At 41.7% G+C, this 20,018-nt stretch overlaps 2 protein-coding genes and 1 long non-coding RNA gene across 7 annotated transcripts in view; 2 read left to right on the top strand and 1 right to left on the bottom strand.

Annotated features, from left to right (window-relative positions):
• TGM6 (transglutaminase 6) overlaps window positions 1–14,408 on the top strand; it is a 39,921-nt gene extending 25,513 nt beyond the window's left edge. Inside the window, exons 10-14 of one of the 3 annotated variants that reach the window (XM_032461981.1) lie at window positions 3,972–4,313; window positions 5,111–5,115; window positions 7,827–7,982; window positions 8,270–8,403; window positions 9,706–14,408. In XM_032461981.1, the coding sequence (XP_032317872.1) occupies window positions 3,972–4,313; window positions 5,111–5,115; window positions 7,827–7,982; window positions 8,270–8,403; window positions 9,706–9,859 (791 nt within the window). In that variant the 3' untranslated portion in view covers window positions 9,860–14,408. Of the gene's footprint in view, window positions 1–3,971; window positions 4,314–4,479; window positions 4,556–5,110; window positions 5,116–7,826; window positions 7,983–8,269; window positions 8,404–9,705 lie in introns of those variants that run through there. The other 2 variants (XR_004313172.1, XM_032461980.1) reach the window with 2 other exon arrangements.
• Window positions 14,409–16,898: 2,490 nt separating this feature from the next.
• Window positions 16,899–20,018, top strand: part of LOC116657972 — a 12,916-nt gene continuing 9,796 nt past the window's right edge. Inside the window, exon 1 of the long non-coding RNA XR_004313171.1 lies at window positions 16,899–16,910. This is a non-coding gene — a long non-coding RNA (uncharacterized LOC116657972). The remainder of the gene's footprint in view (window positions 16,911–20,018) is intronic.
• SNRPB (small nuclear ribonucleoprotein polypeptides B and B1) overlaps window positions 19,216–20,018 on the bottom strand; it is an 18,317-nt gene continuing 17,514 nt past the window's right edge. The window contains exon 7 of one of the 3 annotated variants that reach the window (XM_006187123.3): window positions 19,216–19,769. In XM_006187123.3, coding sequence (XP_006187185.1) covers window positions 19,759–19,769 — 11 coding nt within the window. In that variant the 3' untranslated portion in view covers window positions 19,216–19,758. The remainder of the gene's footprint in view (window positions 19,770–20,018) is intronic. The other 2 variants (XM_032461978.1, XM_032461979.1) reach the window with 2 other exon arrangements.

Below are 20,018 nucleotides of genomic sequence, written 5' to 3'. Positions count from 1 at the left end.
GAAGGAAATTCCGACACATGCTACAACATGGATGAAACTTGAAGACATGCTAAACAAAATAAGCCAGTCCCACATGGACAAATACCATGTAACTCCACTTATATGAGGTACCTAAATAGTCAAGTTCACAAAGACAAGAAGTAGAAATGGTGTAGGCCCGTGGTGGGGGAAGACGGAATGGGGAATGTACTGTTTAATGGATACGGAATGTCAGTTTTGCAAGATGAAGAGTTCTGGAAATGGATGGTGGTGAAGATAACACAATAGAAGGAATGCACCTAATACCAGTGAAGTGTACACTTAAAAAGGTTAAGATGGTAAATTTTATGTGATGTGTATTTTACCATGATTTTTAAAAATAAAAATAAAGAAGGAAGAAAAGAAATTAAAAAAGTAAGGGAGGGAGGGAGGAGGGGAAGGGAGGGAAAAAAGAAAAATAAATAGAAGAATTTCCAGATTGGAAAGGAAGAAGTCTAACTATCTCTAGGTGCACATGACATGGACATGATCTTGTATATATAAAATCCTAAGGAATTCACTAAAAGCTATTAGTGCCAATAAATGAGTTAAGCCAAATTTGAGAACACAAGACCAATTTTTAAAAATTAATTGTATTTCAGGACACTAGCAATGTATAATCTGAAAATGAAATTAAGAAAACAAATCCATTTGCAATAACATCAAAAGAATAAAATACTCTGGAATAAATTTAAGGAAAGAAGAGCAAGACTAATACACTGAAAACTACAAAACATGTTGAAAGAAATTAAAGATCTAAATAAATGGAAAGACATCCCATTTTCATGGATTGGAAACGTTATATTTTTAAGAAGGCAATGAGTCAAAACTGACTTACAGATGCCACGGAATCCCTATCAAAGTTCCAGCTGAGTTTTTTCCCCAAAATTGACAAGCTTTTCTGGAAATTGACTTGGAAATGCGAGGCACCTCAAATAACCAAAACAATCTTGGAAAAGAAGAACCAAGTCAGAGGGCTCATACTTCCCAAATTTAGAACTTTCTATAAATATACCTTAACCTAGATAGTGTGGTTCTGGCATAAGAATAGACATGTAGATCAATGGAATAGAATCAGGAGTCCAGAAATAAACCCTTAAAATTATGCTCAATTGATTTTAACAAGAGTGCCCAGACAATTCAAGGGGGAAAGAATAAGAATAGTCTTTTCAACAGATGGTGCTGGGATCACTGATGAGCCACATACACAAGAATAAAACTGGCCTCCGACATCACACTATACACAAAAATTAACTCAGATGGATCGTTGACCTATATCAAAGAGCTAAAATTACAAGGTTTTTAGAAGAAAACAGGAGTTAATCTTCAGAGCTTGGGTTAAGCAGAGCCTTTTTAGATATGACACCAAGAGCACAAGTGACAGAAGAAAAAAATGATAAATTCAGTTTCTTTAAAATCAAAAACTTGTGCTTTAAATAATACCATCAGAAAAGTAGAAAGATAGCTACAGAACAGAAATATTTGCAAATCATGTATCCAGTAAGGGACTTATATCCATAATATATAAAACATTCTTATAGTTCAATAATAAAAAGATAAATAGTTCAGTTTTTAAGCAGGCAAACGATCAGAATAGACCTCTCTCCAAGGACAATATACAAATGGACAATAGACCCATGAAAATATGCTTAACATCATTAATCTTTAGGGAAATGCAAATCAAAACCACAACAATGTACCACTTCACAGCCCTGAGAACTGCTATAATCAAAAAGACAGACAGTAAGAGTTGGTGAGATTGTGGAGAAATCAGAACATTCATACACTGCCGGTGGAAATGTAAATGGTGCAAGCATTTTGAAAAACAGTTTGACAGCTCCTCACAATATTAAACACAGAGTTACCATTATAATCCGGCAAATGCACGTCTATGTATACACCCAAAAGGAATGAAAACAAACATCCACCCAGAAACTTGTATGTGAACATTCATAACAACATTATTCACAATAGCTAGAGTGGAAATAATCCGGAAGTCCATCAATGGATAAATAAAATGTAGTCTCTCCATAATATGGAATATTATTCAGCAATAAAAAAGAATCAAGTATTGATGTATATTACAACATGGATGAACCTTAAAAGAATTATAAGTGAAAAATAGTCTGTCACAGAAGACCACACATTGTATGAAATGCCCAGAATAGGCAAATTAGAAATTAAATTAGCAGCTGCGTAGAGTTAGGGTTGGGGCAGGAGGAATGGAAAATGACTGCTAATGGTACAGAGTTTCTTTGGGGGTGTCAGAAATTGTTCTGAAATTAGGTCGTGGTGATGGGTGCACAACTGTGAATATACAAAAAAAATTGACTTGTATTCTTTAAACAGGTGAGTTGTATGTTATAGAATTAACATATATCTGAATAAAGGTGTTTTAAAAAATTAGGTTTTCAGAGAGGGCCTCCCTGAGAAAAGGACATTAGATTTTTTTGGCAGGGAAATGGAACATTTTCTTAGTAAAAATATATTATGACTACATTATGGAGTAGAGGGAAAAATTCACATACATTTTAATATACATAAATATAACATAATAAATAATAAAACATGACATGTTAAAGAACCTTTAGGTCCACATGGATCCCTTGAAGCCCAGGTCACCCAGCAGTGAGTACTTGGGGAAGGAGCAGTGGGGAGACGACACAGCACAGGCTTCAAGAAGGAAAGTGGAACCATCAGAGTTGGATTTTGGAATGATCGTGGTGGAAAATGGACTGAGGGTGGAGGGTAGGGTGGAGCCCACATTTCCAGGAAGAGCAGGGACATTCTCGAGCATTGTGCTCAGTGCCTTGCCTGTGCGCCTCTTGTCCCCACTTCACAGATGGGAAACTGAGACTTGGAGGGATGAGGTAATGATAATAGTAATAAAAGTCCACAATCATCCGGGGGCAAACTGACCTGATGGTGAGACAGTTTAGATGGTGGTCTGAGGGGAAAAGAATGATGGGAGAAGGGGGCAGATTCCACAGATCAATAAGGATGCTTGGCAGAACTTGCTGACTGATCAGCTGTGGGCGGTAAGGGTGCGGGAAGAGTCAAAGTCACTTCCAGTGTCCTGGCTGGTGCACTGGGTGAGTGGTGGAGCCGTGTGCTGAGACGGGGTTGCTGCCAGGCAGAAGCAGCATGTTCGGTTGGATTTGAGACACCTGTGGGACATCCTGGGGGTGGTGGCTGTCCAGCTGTGAATTGGTCTGGAGATCGAAAGAGAGAGAGAGGGGTGTGTGTGCTGGCAACAGGGCAAGTGGGAGATCAGGGGTCCTAAACTCACATGTCTCCAGGAGCCTTGCAGATGGTACCCGTCAGTGCAGCAAGCCTGGTGGGAATTACAGGGTGGAGACCATGGAGAGCCAGCAAGTACATGCCTGTCCAGAAAGAGCACCCTTTACTCAATATTGTAAATGAGTGGGAGGGGAACATGATTAAGAACATGGCAACTGGAGCCAAACTGCCTGGGTTCAAACTCCAGCTCCCTTACACATTGCTTTACTTCTCTGTGGTTCCTTATCTGTAAAATGGGAGTAATAATTGTACCATCGTCCTAGAAGGGAAATATATATATACATATAACCTAAAACTCTAGCGCCTGGTGCATAGTAAGTCTGCAGAAGTGTCAGCTATCATTATCATGTGAGGCTTCAGACCCAGCTGTCAGAGAAGCTGCAAATCTATATTGTCCTGTGAAATTTTCTGTTTGGAAATTGTTGGCAACTGATTTTAAAAATATTTAAATAGTCCCAGAACCAAACACAATGCATATGGCTGGGGTCTGCATGTGGTTCTTGGGCTGCCGATTTGAGACCTCCAACGTGGAAAATTAAAGTGGGGATGGAGTGGTGGCTTTGCCTAGAGAAGAGGGGAAAGGAGAAAAGATGGCCCTGGGATGAGCGGCAGAAGAAGAGGGTGCCTGCCTCAGGATGCCTGATGCCCTGCAGGGTCCAGGAAGGAGAGGCAGGTGTACAGCAAGGCGGTGAAGAAGCTGTTCAGCATGGAAGTGTCTGGAAGGAGGACCCGGGTCCACAGAGCCAGCGGCTGTGGTCTCTGGCGTGATGACCTCCTGGAGCCTGCCACCAAGCCCTGCATCACCGGCAAGTTCAAGGTGCTGGAGCCGCCCGTGCTGGGCCATGACCTGAAGCTGGCCCTGTGCTTGGGCAACCTCACCTCCCGGGCCCAGCAGGTCCAAGTCAACCTGAGCGGTGCCACCATCCTTTACACCCGCAGGCCGGTGGCAGAGATCCTGCACGAATCCCACGCTGTGAAGCTGGAGCCTCAAGAAGGTAAGAACGCCACCGCTGGGTGGGACCTGGTGAGCCCAACCCCTTTCCCAGGAGGATGGGGGGGAGGGGGAAGATGGACTTCCCAGCATCCTACATTCATTACCAGGAAAGAAGGGGATATTTCTAAGCTTTGCTCAGTGCCTTGCCTCTTGCCCCCACTTTACAGATGAGAAAACTGAGGCTCAGAGGAACTGAATAATGAGGAAAGTAGTCCACAATCATCTAGTGGCAAACATATAATGGTGAGGTGATCCCGATTAGTATGAATATTTACACACCAAATAAATACCTGCTGGGAGCATTTCATAATATGTAGAGTACACCTTGTGTTACCTTTATAAAATCTAACAAATTCTGGAGTCCATGTGGCTCCAGGTGTTCCATATGAGAGGAATGGGCCAGTAAGAGATGTTTAAGTGCCTGCTTGTGCCAGGCCCTGTCCTGAGAATTCTACAGGCATCAGCCACAACCCCCATGACTGCTTTCAGTCCTCTCCCCTCACCTCCCCTTCTCTCTCTCTTTCTCTCCACATATATTCTGAACTCTAAGAATTCAATTAAAACAAGAAATTATTCCTCTGAACCAGTTTCTGGTAGGTGAGGTTTGTATGTTTTGACAGGGTGTGAAAATATGTGAAGGAGGTATCACACATTTTTTGCTTGTTTGTCACTTATTTTTCACAAAATCTAAATCATAAAATAACACTTCACAAAGAGATATTAATTACCATACACTTCTCCTGGCTTCCTTTCATATTAAAAGTAATATAAATTCATTAAAGATTTAGAGACCACAAGAGAAAGTTCACCTGACTCTGCCACCCACCTACAAATTGTTAACATGTTTTCCTTCCAAATTTTTAAAGCCTGTTGCTTTTTGAAAAATAGTTCTAATTATATCGCACACACTCATTAGTGCCCTGCTCTTTTCACACTACATTGTAATTTAAATATTTTTATAAGCTCTTCATTCACACCATTTTGCAATTAAAAAAAAACACCAAAGTAAGCATCTTGGTGAAAAAAAATCCCTTTTTTGGTCTAGATTTTTGGACTGTTTTGTTAGAATAGATTCACAAAAATGGAATTACTGAGCCAAATGGTATAGCTATTAAGTATATATAATTTATTAAAATTTATCATTGTTTAAGTTAATAGACTTTTTAGCAGTTTTGGATTCGGAAAAATTGAGCAGAAAGTCCAGAGAGTTCCCATATACCCCCTCACCAACTTCTGTCTTCCCCTATTATTACCGTCGTGCATTAGTGGGGTACTTGCTACAACTGACAAGCTAATACTGGTGCATTGTTATTATTAACTGAAGTCCATAGTCTGCATTAGGGTTCACTCTGTATTGTACATTCTGGGTTTTGACCAACGTATAGTGACATGTATCCACTATTGGAGTATCATATAGTATCGTTTCACGGCCCTGAAATTCCCTGTTCTTTACCTATTTATTTCTCCCTCTCTCTCCTCAAACCCCTGGCAACCACTGATCTTTTTACTGTCACCGTAGTTTTGCCTTTCCCAAAATGTCATATACTTGAAATCATACAGTAGGTAGCCTTTTCAGATTGACTTCTTTCACTTAGAAATATGTACTTAAGATTCCTCCTTTTTTTATTTTTTTTGGTAGCTTAGTAGCTCATTTCTTATTATCACTGAATATTATTCCCTTATATGGATGTACCAGAGTTGATTGATCCATTCACCTACTGAAGAATATCTTGGTTGCTTCCAAGTTTTGGCAGTTATGAATAAGGCTGCTATAAACATCCATGTGCAGGTTTTGTGTGAACATAAATTTTCAACTTATATGGGTAAATACCGAGAATGCATGAGTGCTAATGGTATAAGAGTACTGTTTAGGTTTCTAAGAAACTGCCAAAGGACCTTCCAAAGTGGCTGTAACATTTTACATTCCCACCATCAGTGAATGAGGGTTCCTGCTGCTCCACATCCTCTCCAACGTTTGGTGCTATCAGTAGTTTGGATTTTTGCCACAGTTGTTTTAATTTGAAATTCCTTAATGACGTATGATGCAAGCATCTTTTAACAGGCATCTGTACATCTTTGGTGAGTTGTCTGTGTAGCTCCTTTGCCCATTTTTTAATTGTGTTGTTCATTTTCTGATTGTTGTTGTTGAATTTTTAGAGTTCTTTGTATATTTCGTGAAATAGTCCTTTGTCAGATGTGTCTTTTGCAAATAGTTTCTCCCAGTCTATGGCTTGTCTTCTCATTCTCTTGACAGTCCTTTCACAGAGCAGAAGTTTTTAATTTTAATAAAGTGCAATTTATCCATTTTTTCTTTCATGGATCATGTCTTTGGTGTTGTATCTAAAAAGTCAGTCATCACCATATGCAAGATTATCTAGGTTATTGCCTAGGAGTTTTACAGTTTCACATTCTACATTTAAGCTTATGATCCATTTCGAGTTCATTTTTATAAAAAGTATATAAAGTATGTGTCTAGATTCTTTTTACTTATGTGGATGTCGAGTTGTTCCAGCACCATTTATTGAAAAGACTGTATTTTCTCCATCTTATTTCTTTCTCACAGATTAGTAGACTGAATTTGTGTGGGTGGGTCTATTTCTGGGCTCTGTTTTGTTCTACTGATTTATTTGTCCATTCTTTCACCAATACCACACTGTTTTGATTACTGTCATTTTATAGTAAGTCTTGAAGTTGGGTAGTGTTAATCCTCTGATGTTGTTCTTTTTCTTTGATATTTTATTGGCTGTTTTGGGCCTTTTGCCTCTCCACATAAACTTTAGAATCAATTTGTCAATATTCATTAAATAACTTGCTGGGATTTTGATAGGAGTGCCTTGAATCTGTAGATCAATTTGGGAAAAACTGACGTCTTGACAATATTGAGTCTTCCTATCTATGAACATGGAATATCTCTCCATTAATTTATTTATTCTTTGATTTCTTCCATCAGAGTTTTTTAAGTTTTCCTCATATACGTACATATCTTGTACATATTATGTTAGATTAATCCCTGAGTATTTCATTTTGGTGGTGCTAATATAAATGGTGTTTTTAAATTCAGATTCCACGTATTTATTGCTAGTATATTAAAAAAAAAAAGTGATGGAATTTTGTATGTTAATCTTATATCCTGTGACCTTGCTATTGGTAGTAATTGTTATAAGTCGCTCCAGGAGGTTTTTTTGTTATTGATTCTTTCAGATTTTCTATATAGATAATCATGTCATCTGTGAACAAAGACTATCTTATTTCTTCATGGTAGCTGACTGACCCGAATTTGAATCCTGCCTTACCTTGGCTCCTTGATTTACTTGCTGTGTGACGCTGGACAAGAAACTACCCTCTCTGAGCCTTGGGTTTCTTAATCTGAACCGATGATAATAATGACTGTCTGGGATTGGTTGCAAGGACCACAGAGAGTGTTAACTATGAATTGAGCCTTCCCTTCCTCCTTCTGGGTTCCTTTGAAAAAGAACATCAGACTCCCAATCCTCACTTCTGCTTTCCCTTCCAGAGAAAAACATTCCCAATTGCAATATCTTACTCTCAATATAAGAAAGACCTGACAGAGGACAAGAAGATCCTATTGGCTGCCATGTGCCTTGTCACCAGAGGAGAGAAGCTCCTGGTGGAGAAGGACATTACTCTGGAGGACTTCATCACCATCAAGGTGACTCCTGTCCTGCATCTGCACTTGTTCCTGGCAGGCCCCCTTTGAGCTGCGGGAGGGCGTTGGAGGCTGGGGGTTTGTGCTTTTAACTCTGGCTTCAGCTCTCAAGGGTGGGGAGAAGTGGTGTGGATGCAGGGGGATGGATATAATGATAGATCCCAGTGAGGGGGTGGGTGGACACAGAGAGTAGACAAGGTTAACGCCCCATCCTCTGACCCAGCCAGGATCATGGGTTTCCTCGGAGAATGGGGAGGAGGGGGGATGACTTACGGATATTGCCCCTCCAGGTGCTTGGCCCAGCCGTGGTAGGGGTGGCAGTTACGGTGGAAGTGATGGTGGTCAACCCCCTCTCTGAGAGAGTGGAGAACTGTATGCTGACGGTGGAGGGCAGTGGCCTTCTCCAGGGACAGCTCAGCATCGAGTAAGTGTCAGCCTGAGGGTGGGAGGGCTGCCTTCGTTATAAAATGGGACATAAAGAAGCTGCCAGCAGGGGGAGGAGGGAGAGATTCTCGATCCCCAGGAACCAGCCCACTGCGCAGACACATCAGCGTTTCTTCATTTATTCATGTCTTTCCTTATTTAATCATTAACTTATCCCATCGATCATATAACTCATCCACCCGCTCATTCACATTCATTCATATTTTCTCTCATTTATCCATTTACTTATTCATCCACTACTCTTATTCGTTCACTGTCTACTTCACTCACTCATTCCCTCACTTTTTTATTCATGTTTTCACTCATTCATTCACTTTTTCATTTATCTACTCAAATCAGTTTTTTTTTGGCAGCGGGGCAGATAATTAGGTTTGTTTGTGATGGAGGTACTGGGGATTGAACCCAGGACCTCCTGCAGTGCTATGCATGCTCTTTACTGCTGAGCTATATCCTCCCCCCTCAACTCAGTTTTGACTGGTTCATTCATCCACTCATTCTTTCATTTGTTCACTCATTTAGCAATTCATTCATTTATGCATTCATTCAATTCATTCACACATACTCCATTTGTCCATGCACTCATTTATTTACTCATTCATTCTTTCATTCACTCACTCACTCACACGCATATGGTCCTTGATCATATTCACCTGTGGTCTGACCCACATGTCAACTGCTAGGAACACCAAGATGAACAGATGGGGCTCTGCCTGGAGAAGGGCTCTCGGTGACATATGACCCTTCAAATGAAGACAGTGTGATTTGTGCAAAAGGATGGATCCCTGAGGTCCAGGGACTCGGAGGCAGCCCTTGAGTGGGGTTGGGGGGACCAGGGAAAGTCCCTGTGGAGCTGATATTCAAGCTGAGCCTTACGTGATGACTGGAGGAGCCTCTCAGGGACCAGGAAGGATGGAGAGCTTCCCAGTCCGATGTCTCCATGGCTGGTGTAGTCAGGGAAGGTCTCTTGGAAGAAACAGAACTTAAACTGGCTTTGGATGTGATTGGAAAGGCATCCTAGGTAGGAGGAACCATCCAGACAAAAGCCCAGAGGAGGGAAGTGTAAGTTATGTTCAGGGCACGGGGTGGAGACTAGCCTCACTGGTTGGAAAAGGTGAGAAGTGGTGGAACAGACGAGTAAGCTGAAACCATATTAAAAGGCTTGAATGTCAAGCCACAAGGTATGACCTTGATTTTGAGGGCTCTGGAGAGCCATGGACTAGCAGACCAGGCTCAGGAAGCAGATGGGGCTGATAGTCTGCCTTTCTCCATCTCCCTCCCCCAGTGTGCCCAGCCTGGAGCCCCAAGAGAAGGCCTCAGTCCAATTCAACATCACCCCTTCCAGGAGTGGCCCAAGGCAGCTGCAAGTGGACCTCATCAGCCCCCACTTCCCGGATATCAAGGGCTTTGTGATCATCCACGTGGCCACAGCCAACTGATGGGCCATGAGGGGCCGAGAGGGGAGGAGATGGCCGCTGTTCCCCTCCTGTCCACCTCTCTGCCCTTCCCATGTGGGAGCCAGGAAGCCTGGGTTGCAGCCCTGCTTCAGTTTCTGCCCTCCTCTATAAACTTGGGCAGGTCCCTCCCCTCCTGCGCCTCAGTTTCCCTATCCATAAAATGAGACTCAATAATCCTTAAACTTGTGGACGATGATGGATGATGCCTCTACCACCTTCATCTCATCACCCTGGTATCTGGGAGACTGATGGACCAAGCATCACAGTAACCACTCCTGCCACCTCCCTCCAGCCAGTTCACCATCACCCTGGCTGACCCCTGGGCTTCCACCTGCCTCTCTCTCAACTCTTCAGTGCTCTGACCACATCCAGACCCAAGAATCTCCTCCCAGCCCTAATGGAGAACCCTGAAGTCTTCAAGCTGAACCTAAACATCCCTCGACACTCCCCTTTTACACAAAGGAGAGAGCCTGGCCTGTGGCCATGGGATGAGCTGGAGGCAGAGCTGGGACCTGTGTGCATCCCATTTACACCATCAAAGTTTTACCCCAAAATCATATTCCTAGAAACCACTGGGTTTGAAGTGATGGGAGAGTTTCTGTCAATAAAGACACAGGCCCAGCAACAAGGGGGCTACTGCTGCCAGAAGAAGCTGAAGACAGAGGAAGGGCCGTGAAGCCGGGTTGCCCTTGGGGAGAGAGCCCCAGATCTGATCTGGCTGTGGTCCTCAGGGATCTCATACGACCAGCCCAGCCACACCCAGTGTTGGCTTTGAAAAACACCCCCAGCAGCTTACCCTACACACGATCACACTCTCAGCGTCGAAACAGAACAGAGACTTCTAGAACGAGGACCAGAGTGGAGGCCAACAGGCCCTGAAGGTAACTGCAGCAGACGCGGAGCCCAGCTCTGAAATGTTCTAGGCAGCCGAAGGGATTAGAGCTCATCATTTAACCTAAGTAACCCGAACAGCAGCGGAACAGGCACACCTGCGGTGAGAGGCAGAAAGCAAGTCAGGAAAACACAGACAGCCTTTGATGGACGATCCCTGTGACCGAGGCCTCAGTGAAGGTATTTCTCTGATGGTCCCACACAGCATGGGGACCGCTTGGCGAACCCAGATGAGCAGGTGCATTTAGCGAGTCAGCCGCACTGGCTGCCTGGGCTGCAGGGCTCCTCTCTAAACCAGCCGAAGGTTTTGGGTGCTGATCTCACATAAGAAGAGCGGGGGGAGGTTCAGAGCAGGCAGCCATTTCCTCAAGACTGAGCAGCAGGAAGGGGCCCTGGGGGCTGAAGTCAACAGGAGGCCATCTCCTACTCTCCGTACAAAGGACACTCCTGTCAGCAGGGAGACCGAGACCCCAGACGCCTCATTCTCCTGGCGAACGCCAGCTGCCTGTCTTCCTCGGGCCTGGCTGTCACAGGCTAAGCCTCCCAGGAGGGACTCCGGGATGGAACCTGGGGGGCAGGGTGTGGATTGAGGGGTTAACCCTCATGGAAGGGATGGGGAGGAAGGAGTAGGGGCTGTGGGAGGAATTGAGCCATGATGCAGGCCCTGCAACAGCCTGGGCTCAGCCGGCCGGCAGCCCTGGAGCTAGAATGGCCTGTCTGAGTGCGTGTGTTTGAAGAAGGGCAAGTCGCTGAAGGTTATAAAGGCCACCTGCTATGTAGTTCTGTCTCCAGTTCAGCGCCCCCGCCCTCAGTCCTCTCAGCTGAGCTGAAGTCGTGCTTCACTGGGACCAAACCCGCCCCACAGGGCCTCCCAGCTCCAGCTAAAAGCGGAAGCCACCCCCGCAGCCAATGAGGGCACCCGGGTTGGGAGTGGGACAGGTGGTGACATTGAGACAAGATAGCCAACAGGAAGGTGTGGATGGAAATGTTGCTTCGCAAGCTGCAGAGAAAAATGTGCAGGTAGGGGTTACCTGTCGGGGGTAGGGCAACACCTTCACGGAGGAAGGCGGAATAGGTAGTTCAAGGCTGCAAAACCTTACAGACCTGAGGCTCAGGCCTCCCCCTGCTTCCTTCCTTCCCCTTGGTCTCTCAGTTGCTGCCACGACCTTCGGGGAAGTTCTCGACAATGAGTTAGGTCATAATCTGGCTTTCACATGTCAGAGAAGCCTCCAAGCCTTCAGAACAGGGGTGGGCAAGCTTTTACTGTCAAGAACCAGATAAACAGTAAATATATGAAATATCTGGGGATTTGCAGGCCCCGTGGTCTCTGTTCCAACTACTCCACTCTGCCTTCCCAGCGTGAAAGTGGCCAGAAACCAGGTGTAAACAAATGAGTGTGGATGCGTTGCAGTAAAATGTTATTTATGAAGACGGGCAATAGGCCAGGTTTGGCCTCAGGTTGTGGTTTGCTGACCGTGCTGTGGAGCAACGTGCTGCCTCAGCTGCTCGCTTCAGGACTGAGTTCTGACGCCAGGCTACGCCCAGCCTAGGATCAAGCCCAAACACGGACTGAGGCCAAGCCCTGAGCAAGCCCTGCAGGGGACTCTGATGAGGTTCCAGCTTGTACCCGTGACCTTAGATCAAGCCATCACTCAGAGCCACAACTGGCCAGGCGGGGTCATGACCCTGATGCAAGAATCAGCCTTGGCCTCGCACTAAGCCCTGGCTCCTACTACACCTAAATCACAACTTGACTCAGGCCCTAGACCAAGCGCTGACCCAGCCCCAGCCAGTCCTGGCCCTAGACTGAGCTCCAGTCCTGATCTCTGATTGAGCCTGGCACCCAGGCTGAGCCCTGATCCCATACAGAGCCCTGATCTTGATCTGAACTCCGACCCAACACTGTGCCCTGATCCAGCCTTTTTCCAAGTCCTGACCTCAATCAGAGGTTTTATTCAAAAAACTCTCTCCTTAGAAAGTTAGAATTGAAAGATTCAAGAATAACAATGGCAAATATTTATTGACCACTGCCTCTGTGCTAAACTCATTATGTATATTATACCTCATTTAGATGAGGTTCTGTCATCCTGTAACACTGAGACCCACTTGGTTTTTGCTGTTTGACTTCTGACGGCTTTCAAGCCCATAAGAAAGCTATGGGCGCCCCCCCGTGGCACCTTTGGGAAGTTCAAGCCCTGGTCCTTTTGTGGGACCTCACCATGGCGCCGGCCAAAGCACAATGAAATGGGACTATCACCCCTCCTTGCTCTCTCAAGCCATTTTCAGACCTCCTAGGACCCTGCCCTGCTCTCCCAAGAAAGCCTCATTATGTCACTAGTAAACCCTTTCCAACCCCCTTGATGCTTGTATAGGGTCATCAGTCTCAGATACACAAACCAAATCTGGTGGAGGGCTCAGTCCTGCCCACATGAGACAATAGGACACACCCCCATTTTATAGATGAGGAAAGTGAAGCTCAGAAAAGTTACTCATCATTCGTTCACTCAACATGCGTTGAGCGCACAGAGCAGTGAGAATCAACACGGATGAATTCCCTGTCCTTGGTAGAGTCGGGGAAGTAGTTCACAGAAAAATATAAATTGTTTTTAAGTATATGAAAATATAACCAGTGCCCCTTAGAGCTAAATAATATACTAATTACAACAAGAAGATAGTTTTAACTTGTCAGATTGAATAAGATCTAACACTGTAACAACACACTGTGTTGGCAAGGATTTTAGAAACAGGCACGTGTGCACACTGCTATGCATGAGGTAGGACAATACAACCAGAGGGCTATTTGGTAGATCTGTCAACGTTTTATAACTACTGTATATAAAATAGATAAACAACAAGTTTCTTCTGTATAGCACAGGGAACTATATTCTATCTCGTAGTAACCTACAATGAAAAAGAACATGAAAATGAATATATGTATGTGTACGTATGACTGTGTACCAGAAATTGACACATTGTAAACTGACTATACTTCAGTTTAAAAAAAAGCAAAAAAAAATTTAAATGTAGTAACTCTACTTTTAGGAATTTATATACATAGACAAAGGTGTGGCCCCACAACTAAAGAGGGGCAGGACTGGAAACTTCCTTCTCTCCTTAAAGTATATATTATTCCTGTATGAGTATTTGTAGAAAATTAGAACAATACAAAAAATTAGGAAGAAAAAAACCAACCCACAGTCCCAGCATCCCTGAATGATGCTGAGCCCACACATTGGCTGCTTCCTTCTTCCTGGCAGAGCAATGCTGCCTCCTGACGGATTTTTTTTTAAGTACATTCATTATTTTACCACTTCTAATTTTTTAAGTGTATTAATTTTTCAACTAGGTAATGCACTCACACGGTTCAATATTTTGAAAATTCTAAATGATATAGAGTAGAAACTCTCCCATCTCTTCCTGTTCCCCTTGAACTAGGGTCCTTTCTCCACAGGCAACCGAACTGGCCAATTCCTTTATATAGCCTTCCAGTGATATTTTATGCCTACACCTGGATTGAGAGTTTCTTTTTTTTTTAAACTATTTTTTAATTGAAATATAGCTAATTTACAATGTTGTGTTAGTTCCAGGTATACAGCAAAGTGATTCAGTTATACATGTACATATATACATATCCTTTTTCAGATTCTTTTCCATTATAGGTTATTACAGGATATTGAATATAGTTCCCTGTGCTATACCATAGGTCCTTGCTCATCTATTTTATTTATAATAGTGTGTATATGTTAATCCCAAACTCCTAGAGCGTTTCTTTCTACTGCCTGCCTTTGAATCATGAACATTCCTCCTAAAAAGTTAGAAAATCCAAAGAAAAATATTTCTACAGAAAATATTCATTACTGCCTGCTTCATTACTGAGTCATGGGAAATCAGAGATATTATGAATTCCCCAAATAGAAAGAATGGCCAAGTTATTTTATACTAACTAGATGTGCATCCAGTAATTATTATGAAGATTTATGTAATAACATGGAAAAGTATCTATCACAAAAGTTTATTTTTAAGACAATACACAAAATAGGAAACAATAGAAACAAATCCCTACTTTGAAATTTAAAAAAACACAATGATATATCATTTTTCAGCTGTCAAACTAAAAAAGTATGTTTCTTCTGAATGATATTTATCAATTCTGAGAAGCATGTTGTGCAAAGTGTAGTTGTATCTGTTTTGTAACAGAATAAATCGACTCATTTTAAGAAATTTAATTAAAACATTGACATCCTTTGACTCAGAAATTCCTTTTTTAATTATCTAAATATATAATAATCTTTATGCAAAAATATGGTCATCACATTTTTTTGTTAATGGGAAAACTAATCTTAATGTCCAACTACTGAGAACTAATTCAGTAAACAGTGGTTTGTTCACTTAATGAGATACTAAAGTCATAATGTTTGCAAAGATTTGGGATATATTTTAATCTTAAAAGAAATAGAAAGTTGAGTATATTGTAATATCATAAAACCCAACAAGTAGACAAGGCTAACATTGCATGCTTGGAGTTTGGGGATTCTGAGTAATTTCTTTCTATAGTCATTCTTTATGAGCATTTACATAAAAAAGTTTTAAAAGAAACAAGCAGAATCCATAAACTGTGGAATAGTATGCATGTGGGTCTGGCCAAGTACAATTTAGATTTAAAGCCAGCAGCAAACCTAATGCCTTTACTATTTCATTTAGTCCTCATAGCCACAGACCAATTTACTAAGTGAACTACTGTTATAGAGGCTTAATATGAAAACTGGAAAGGAATAAAGTCTGTAAGCAGGTCAAAACACATTAGGATTCTCCACCCAACCCTTTCACCTCCAGGGACTTAGTTCTCTTAAAGATACAGTGGTATATTTGTACAATGGAATATACTACTCAGCAATTAAAAAAAAGAATAAAATAATGCCATTTGCAGCAACATGGATGGACCTGGAGATTGTCATTCTAAGTAAGCCAGAAAGGGAAAGAAAAATACCATATGATATCATTCATATGTGAATCTTTAAAAAAAAAAGAAGAAGAAGAAAAGAGGACAATAATGAATTCATCTACAAAACAGAAACAGACTCAGACATAATGAATAATCCTGTGGTTACCGGTGGGGATAGGGGGTGGGAAGGCATAAATTTGGGAGTTTGAGATTTGCAAATGTTAAGCACTATATATAAAAATATATTTAAAAAACAAATTTCTTCTGTATAGCACAGGGAACTATATTCAATATCTTGTAATAGCCTTTAATTAAAAATATGAAAACGAATATATGTATGTATATGCATGACTGGGACATTATGCTGTATACCAGAAACTGACACATTGTAACTGACTATACTTCAATTAAAAAAAAATTTTTTTAAAGACACTATAGTCAGAATGCCCTGATGTCTGATTGCAGATTTCTTTTGTTCATTCAATGGTTCTCAAAAACAGGAGTGCCAAAGATTATTCTACGTAGGGTTGTATACACAAGACCAAACTTCATGAGGATTTTAGTCAATTTTCAGGAACAGTTTTGAGGATCCAGGGTTTTTACTTTGCTGACAACTAGGCAGTGCGTGACTCCACACTTCTTCGTTGACTATGCTTGTTGTTTGTGTGATAGAATTAAGAGGCCCTGCCTTTCAGCTCAGGCTAGGAGTATAAAACCCTTCCACGTCACTCCTAGCAGGTAAATGGGAAGCGAGCCAGAGGGTTGCCTCAGCCCTGCTTTGCAGTTCATGGTGCTCAGGATATGAGTTCCTGTGACATGGTCCGAGCCAGCCACTAACTGTTCCGCCAAGAGCTGCTGCCTATGTCACCTCCCTGATGTCCTTACTCCTCAGTCTTCCTCCATGGGACTATCCTTCCCACAGTAGAAAGCCCTAGTGAACTCCATGAGAAAACTTTTTTCCTTCTTCTTTTTTTTTGAGGTGAAATTCACGTAACATGAAATTAACTTTGATCATTACAACTCAGGAGTATTCAGTGCATTCACAATGTTGTGCGTTGTGCATAGAGAGCTGGTAAGCTCTCTCTAGTTTCAAAAACTTTAATCCCTCATAAAAATACCCCATACCCATTAAGTAATCACTCTCCATTTCCCCCATTCCATCCCCATACCTTGGTAACCTCTAATCTTTCTGTCCCTACAGTTTTACCCATCCTGGGTATTTCATATAAAAGGAATTATACATGCTCTTTTATGTCATCCAAGTAGCAGCATGTATCAATACTTCATTCCTTTTTCAGCTGCCTAACATTCCAATGAATGTATAGCCCACAATTGACCTATCCACTCATCCACTGATGGACAGGTGGGTTGTTTCCACCTTTGGCCTATTATGAATAATGCTGCTACAAACATTTGCATACATGCTTCTGTGTAGACATGTATCTTCATTTCTCTTGGATGTACACCTAGGAATGAAACTGTTGGGTCATATGGTAATTCTGTTTATCTCTTTGAGGAACCGCCAGATCATTTTACCTAGTAGCTGCAACATTTTACATTCTCACCAGCAATGCAGGAGGTTCCTATTTCTCCACATCCTCACCCACAGTTGTTTTTTCCCATTTACGCTATCCTTGAGTTGAAGTGGTATCTCACAGGGCGTTTGATTTTTTTACAGTGACCAATGATGCTGGAACCATTTTTCACTACTTGTCCATCTGCATAGCTTCTTTGGAGAAACCTAAAATTCCTTTGTTGGCTTTTAAATTGGACTGTTTTATCTTTTTATAGTTTAGTTGTAAAAGTTCTTTATATAGTCTGGATATTAAACCCAAATCAGATAAAGGATTTGAAAATATTTTCTCCCAGATTTTACCTTTTCACATTCTTGATGAGGCAGTTCCTAATTTTGATGAAGTCCAATTTATATTTTCCTTTGTTTCTTATGTTTTGGTGTCTAAGAAACGATCACCAAACCCAAGGTCATCAAGACTTGTTTTCTTCTTGTAATTTATAGCTTTAGTTCTTAGAGGTCATTGATCCATTCTGAGTTAATGAGTGATATAGGAAGTGAGGTAGGTGTTCAACTTCATCCTTTTGAATGTGGCTACCCACTTGTTCTAGCATCATTCGTCAGACTATCCTTTTCCTAGTGAAAGGTCTTGGCACTCTTGTTGCCATATATGCAAGTGTTTATCTCTGGATTCTCAATTCTATTCCACTGGTCTGTCTATCACTATGCCAGTACTAGCTTCGATTACACAAGCTTTGTAGTAAGCTTTGAAATCAGAAGTGTGAGACATCGAACTTTGTTCTTTTTCAAGATTGTTCCTGCTATTCAGGGCCCCTTGCAGATTCACAGAATTTGAGATGAGCTTCTCCATTTCTGCAAAATAAAAGCCATTGGAATTTTGATAGGGATTGCTTTTGATCTATAGATCACTTTGGGAAGTACTGCCATTTTAACAATATTAAGTCTTCCAATCCATGAAAATGAGATGTTAATCTAGGTTTTCTTTCAGGACGTTTGTATTTTCAGAGTACAAACAGTTAAACTGATTCTTAAGTATTTTATTCTTTTGGATGCTATTGTGAATGATTTTTTCAGATTGTTGCTGGTGTATGAAAATACAATTAATTTGTGTGCGATCTTACATCCTGCAATTTTATTGATTTCATCTATCAGCTCTAGGAGCTTTCTTATGAATTCTTTGGGATTTTCTATACATAGGATTATGTTAAGTTTTACTTTTTCTTTTCCAACTTAGGTATCTTTTTTAATTGCTCTGGCTAGACCTCCCAGCAGTTTTGAACAGCAGCGGTGAAAGTGAGCACTCTTAACTTGTCCCTGATCTTAAGGGTATAGTTTTCAGCGTTTCAGTGTTAGCTGTTCTTTTCATAATCCCTGTGTTTATAAATTTCCCTTCTATTCCTAATTTGCTGAGTGTTTCTGAATTGGAATTTTATCAGATGTCTTTTCTGCATCTACTGAGATGATCATGTGGCTTTTCTTGTCCTACTTAGTGTATTTGTTTTCATGCTGACTGTTTTCCATGCAATGACTGTTTTCATGCATTGCTTTCACCTTCATATTCCTGAAGAAACACCCCCATACTAATAACACTAGTCTTTTTTAATTTAAAGTCTCCTTTGCATTTAGAATGGTCCTCCCCCTAGACAGTAATTTTAAAAGGTCCACTTTATTTCTGTATCCTTTAACCTTGATGTGCTAACTACTAGAGTACTGCTCAGTGACCATCTCATTAACTAATCAGACTTTGGGTGGAAGAAATTATGGATGTCCCACAATCCAAAAACTGGATTATATTGTATGTATGCATGTCACCCTGGGAGAAAGTTATACAAAAACTGTTCCTCTTCCAATAGGATTAATTTTCATTTTTAGTATTTGCTTCATTCTTTATTGTAGAAAAATATAATCCAAAGTACTGCTCAAGAAATTATTTAGATAAGTGCGTTCCAAAGAGAATATACCAATTCACAATTCTCATCAGCAGGGTATGAATGTTTATTTCAACAAAATGATCTTGGCCAGTTTGACAAGTAAAAATGTCTCCCTGTAGTTCAATTTTGTAATTGTCTTGGCATGAGGCTGTACATCTCTGCAAATAATTAGTATTTTACAAGGGAAGCAACTAATATTAGGGATGATTTTTCCAAAGCAACCCTTCTTGACTCTTATTAAGTACCCAATATGTCAAAGATTTTTCCTAAAATAAACAGACATACCAGGTGAATTTATATTATTATCTTAAGAATTTATTATAAACTAGTTTCACAGGCCACAAGGAAGTAAAGGACTATGTACAGCCTTACGGGAAACAGGCAGGGAGCAGAGGAGGGCCAAGATGAGTCTAGGGCCTTGGTGGGTGCATTCCCGGGGGAGGGGGCCCTGTAAGGGAAACCAGACAATCCGGTGAGACTCCGCGAACAACAGCATAACAAACAAACAGGTCTGTGGTAACGCAGCCCTGGGGAATTGGGCCCACGCCTCTGTGGAGCTACTTCCATAACTCTGTGGCCAAGGTCAAAGAAGGCCTGAAGTAAGAGTAAGAAGTTTAGTCAGTGCCTGATCTGCAACTCAAATTGCCACCCTACCCCAGCCCCCTACACCCTGCAGTTACCAAGTGATCAGAGGGATGTACATAGCAAATGTGCTAAATGGGGACTTCTCTGAGGCCAACTAGGTTCCTATGGTTATAAAACCCATAAATGGAAAACCCAAACTAGAAATATAGGGGTCAGCAAGCTTGGGTTAACTTAAAGACTACCATGGCTTGCTGGAAA

The sequence above is a fragment of the Camelus ferus genome, chromosome 19 (assembly GCF_009834535.1).
Source record: "Camelus ferus isolate YT-003-E chromosome 19, BCGSAC_Cfer_1.0, whole genome shotgun sequence".
Taxonomy (NCBI): domain Eukaryota; kingdom Metazoa; phylum Chordata; class Mammalia; order Artiodactyla; family Camelidae; genus Camelus; species Camelus ferus.
The sequence above is the reverse complement of the archived record's forward strand: the minus strand, read 5'-3'. Positions and strand labels throughout refer to the sequence as shown.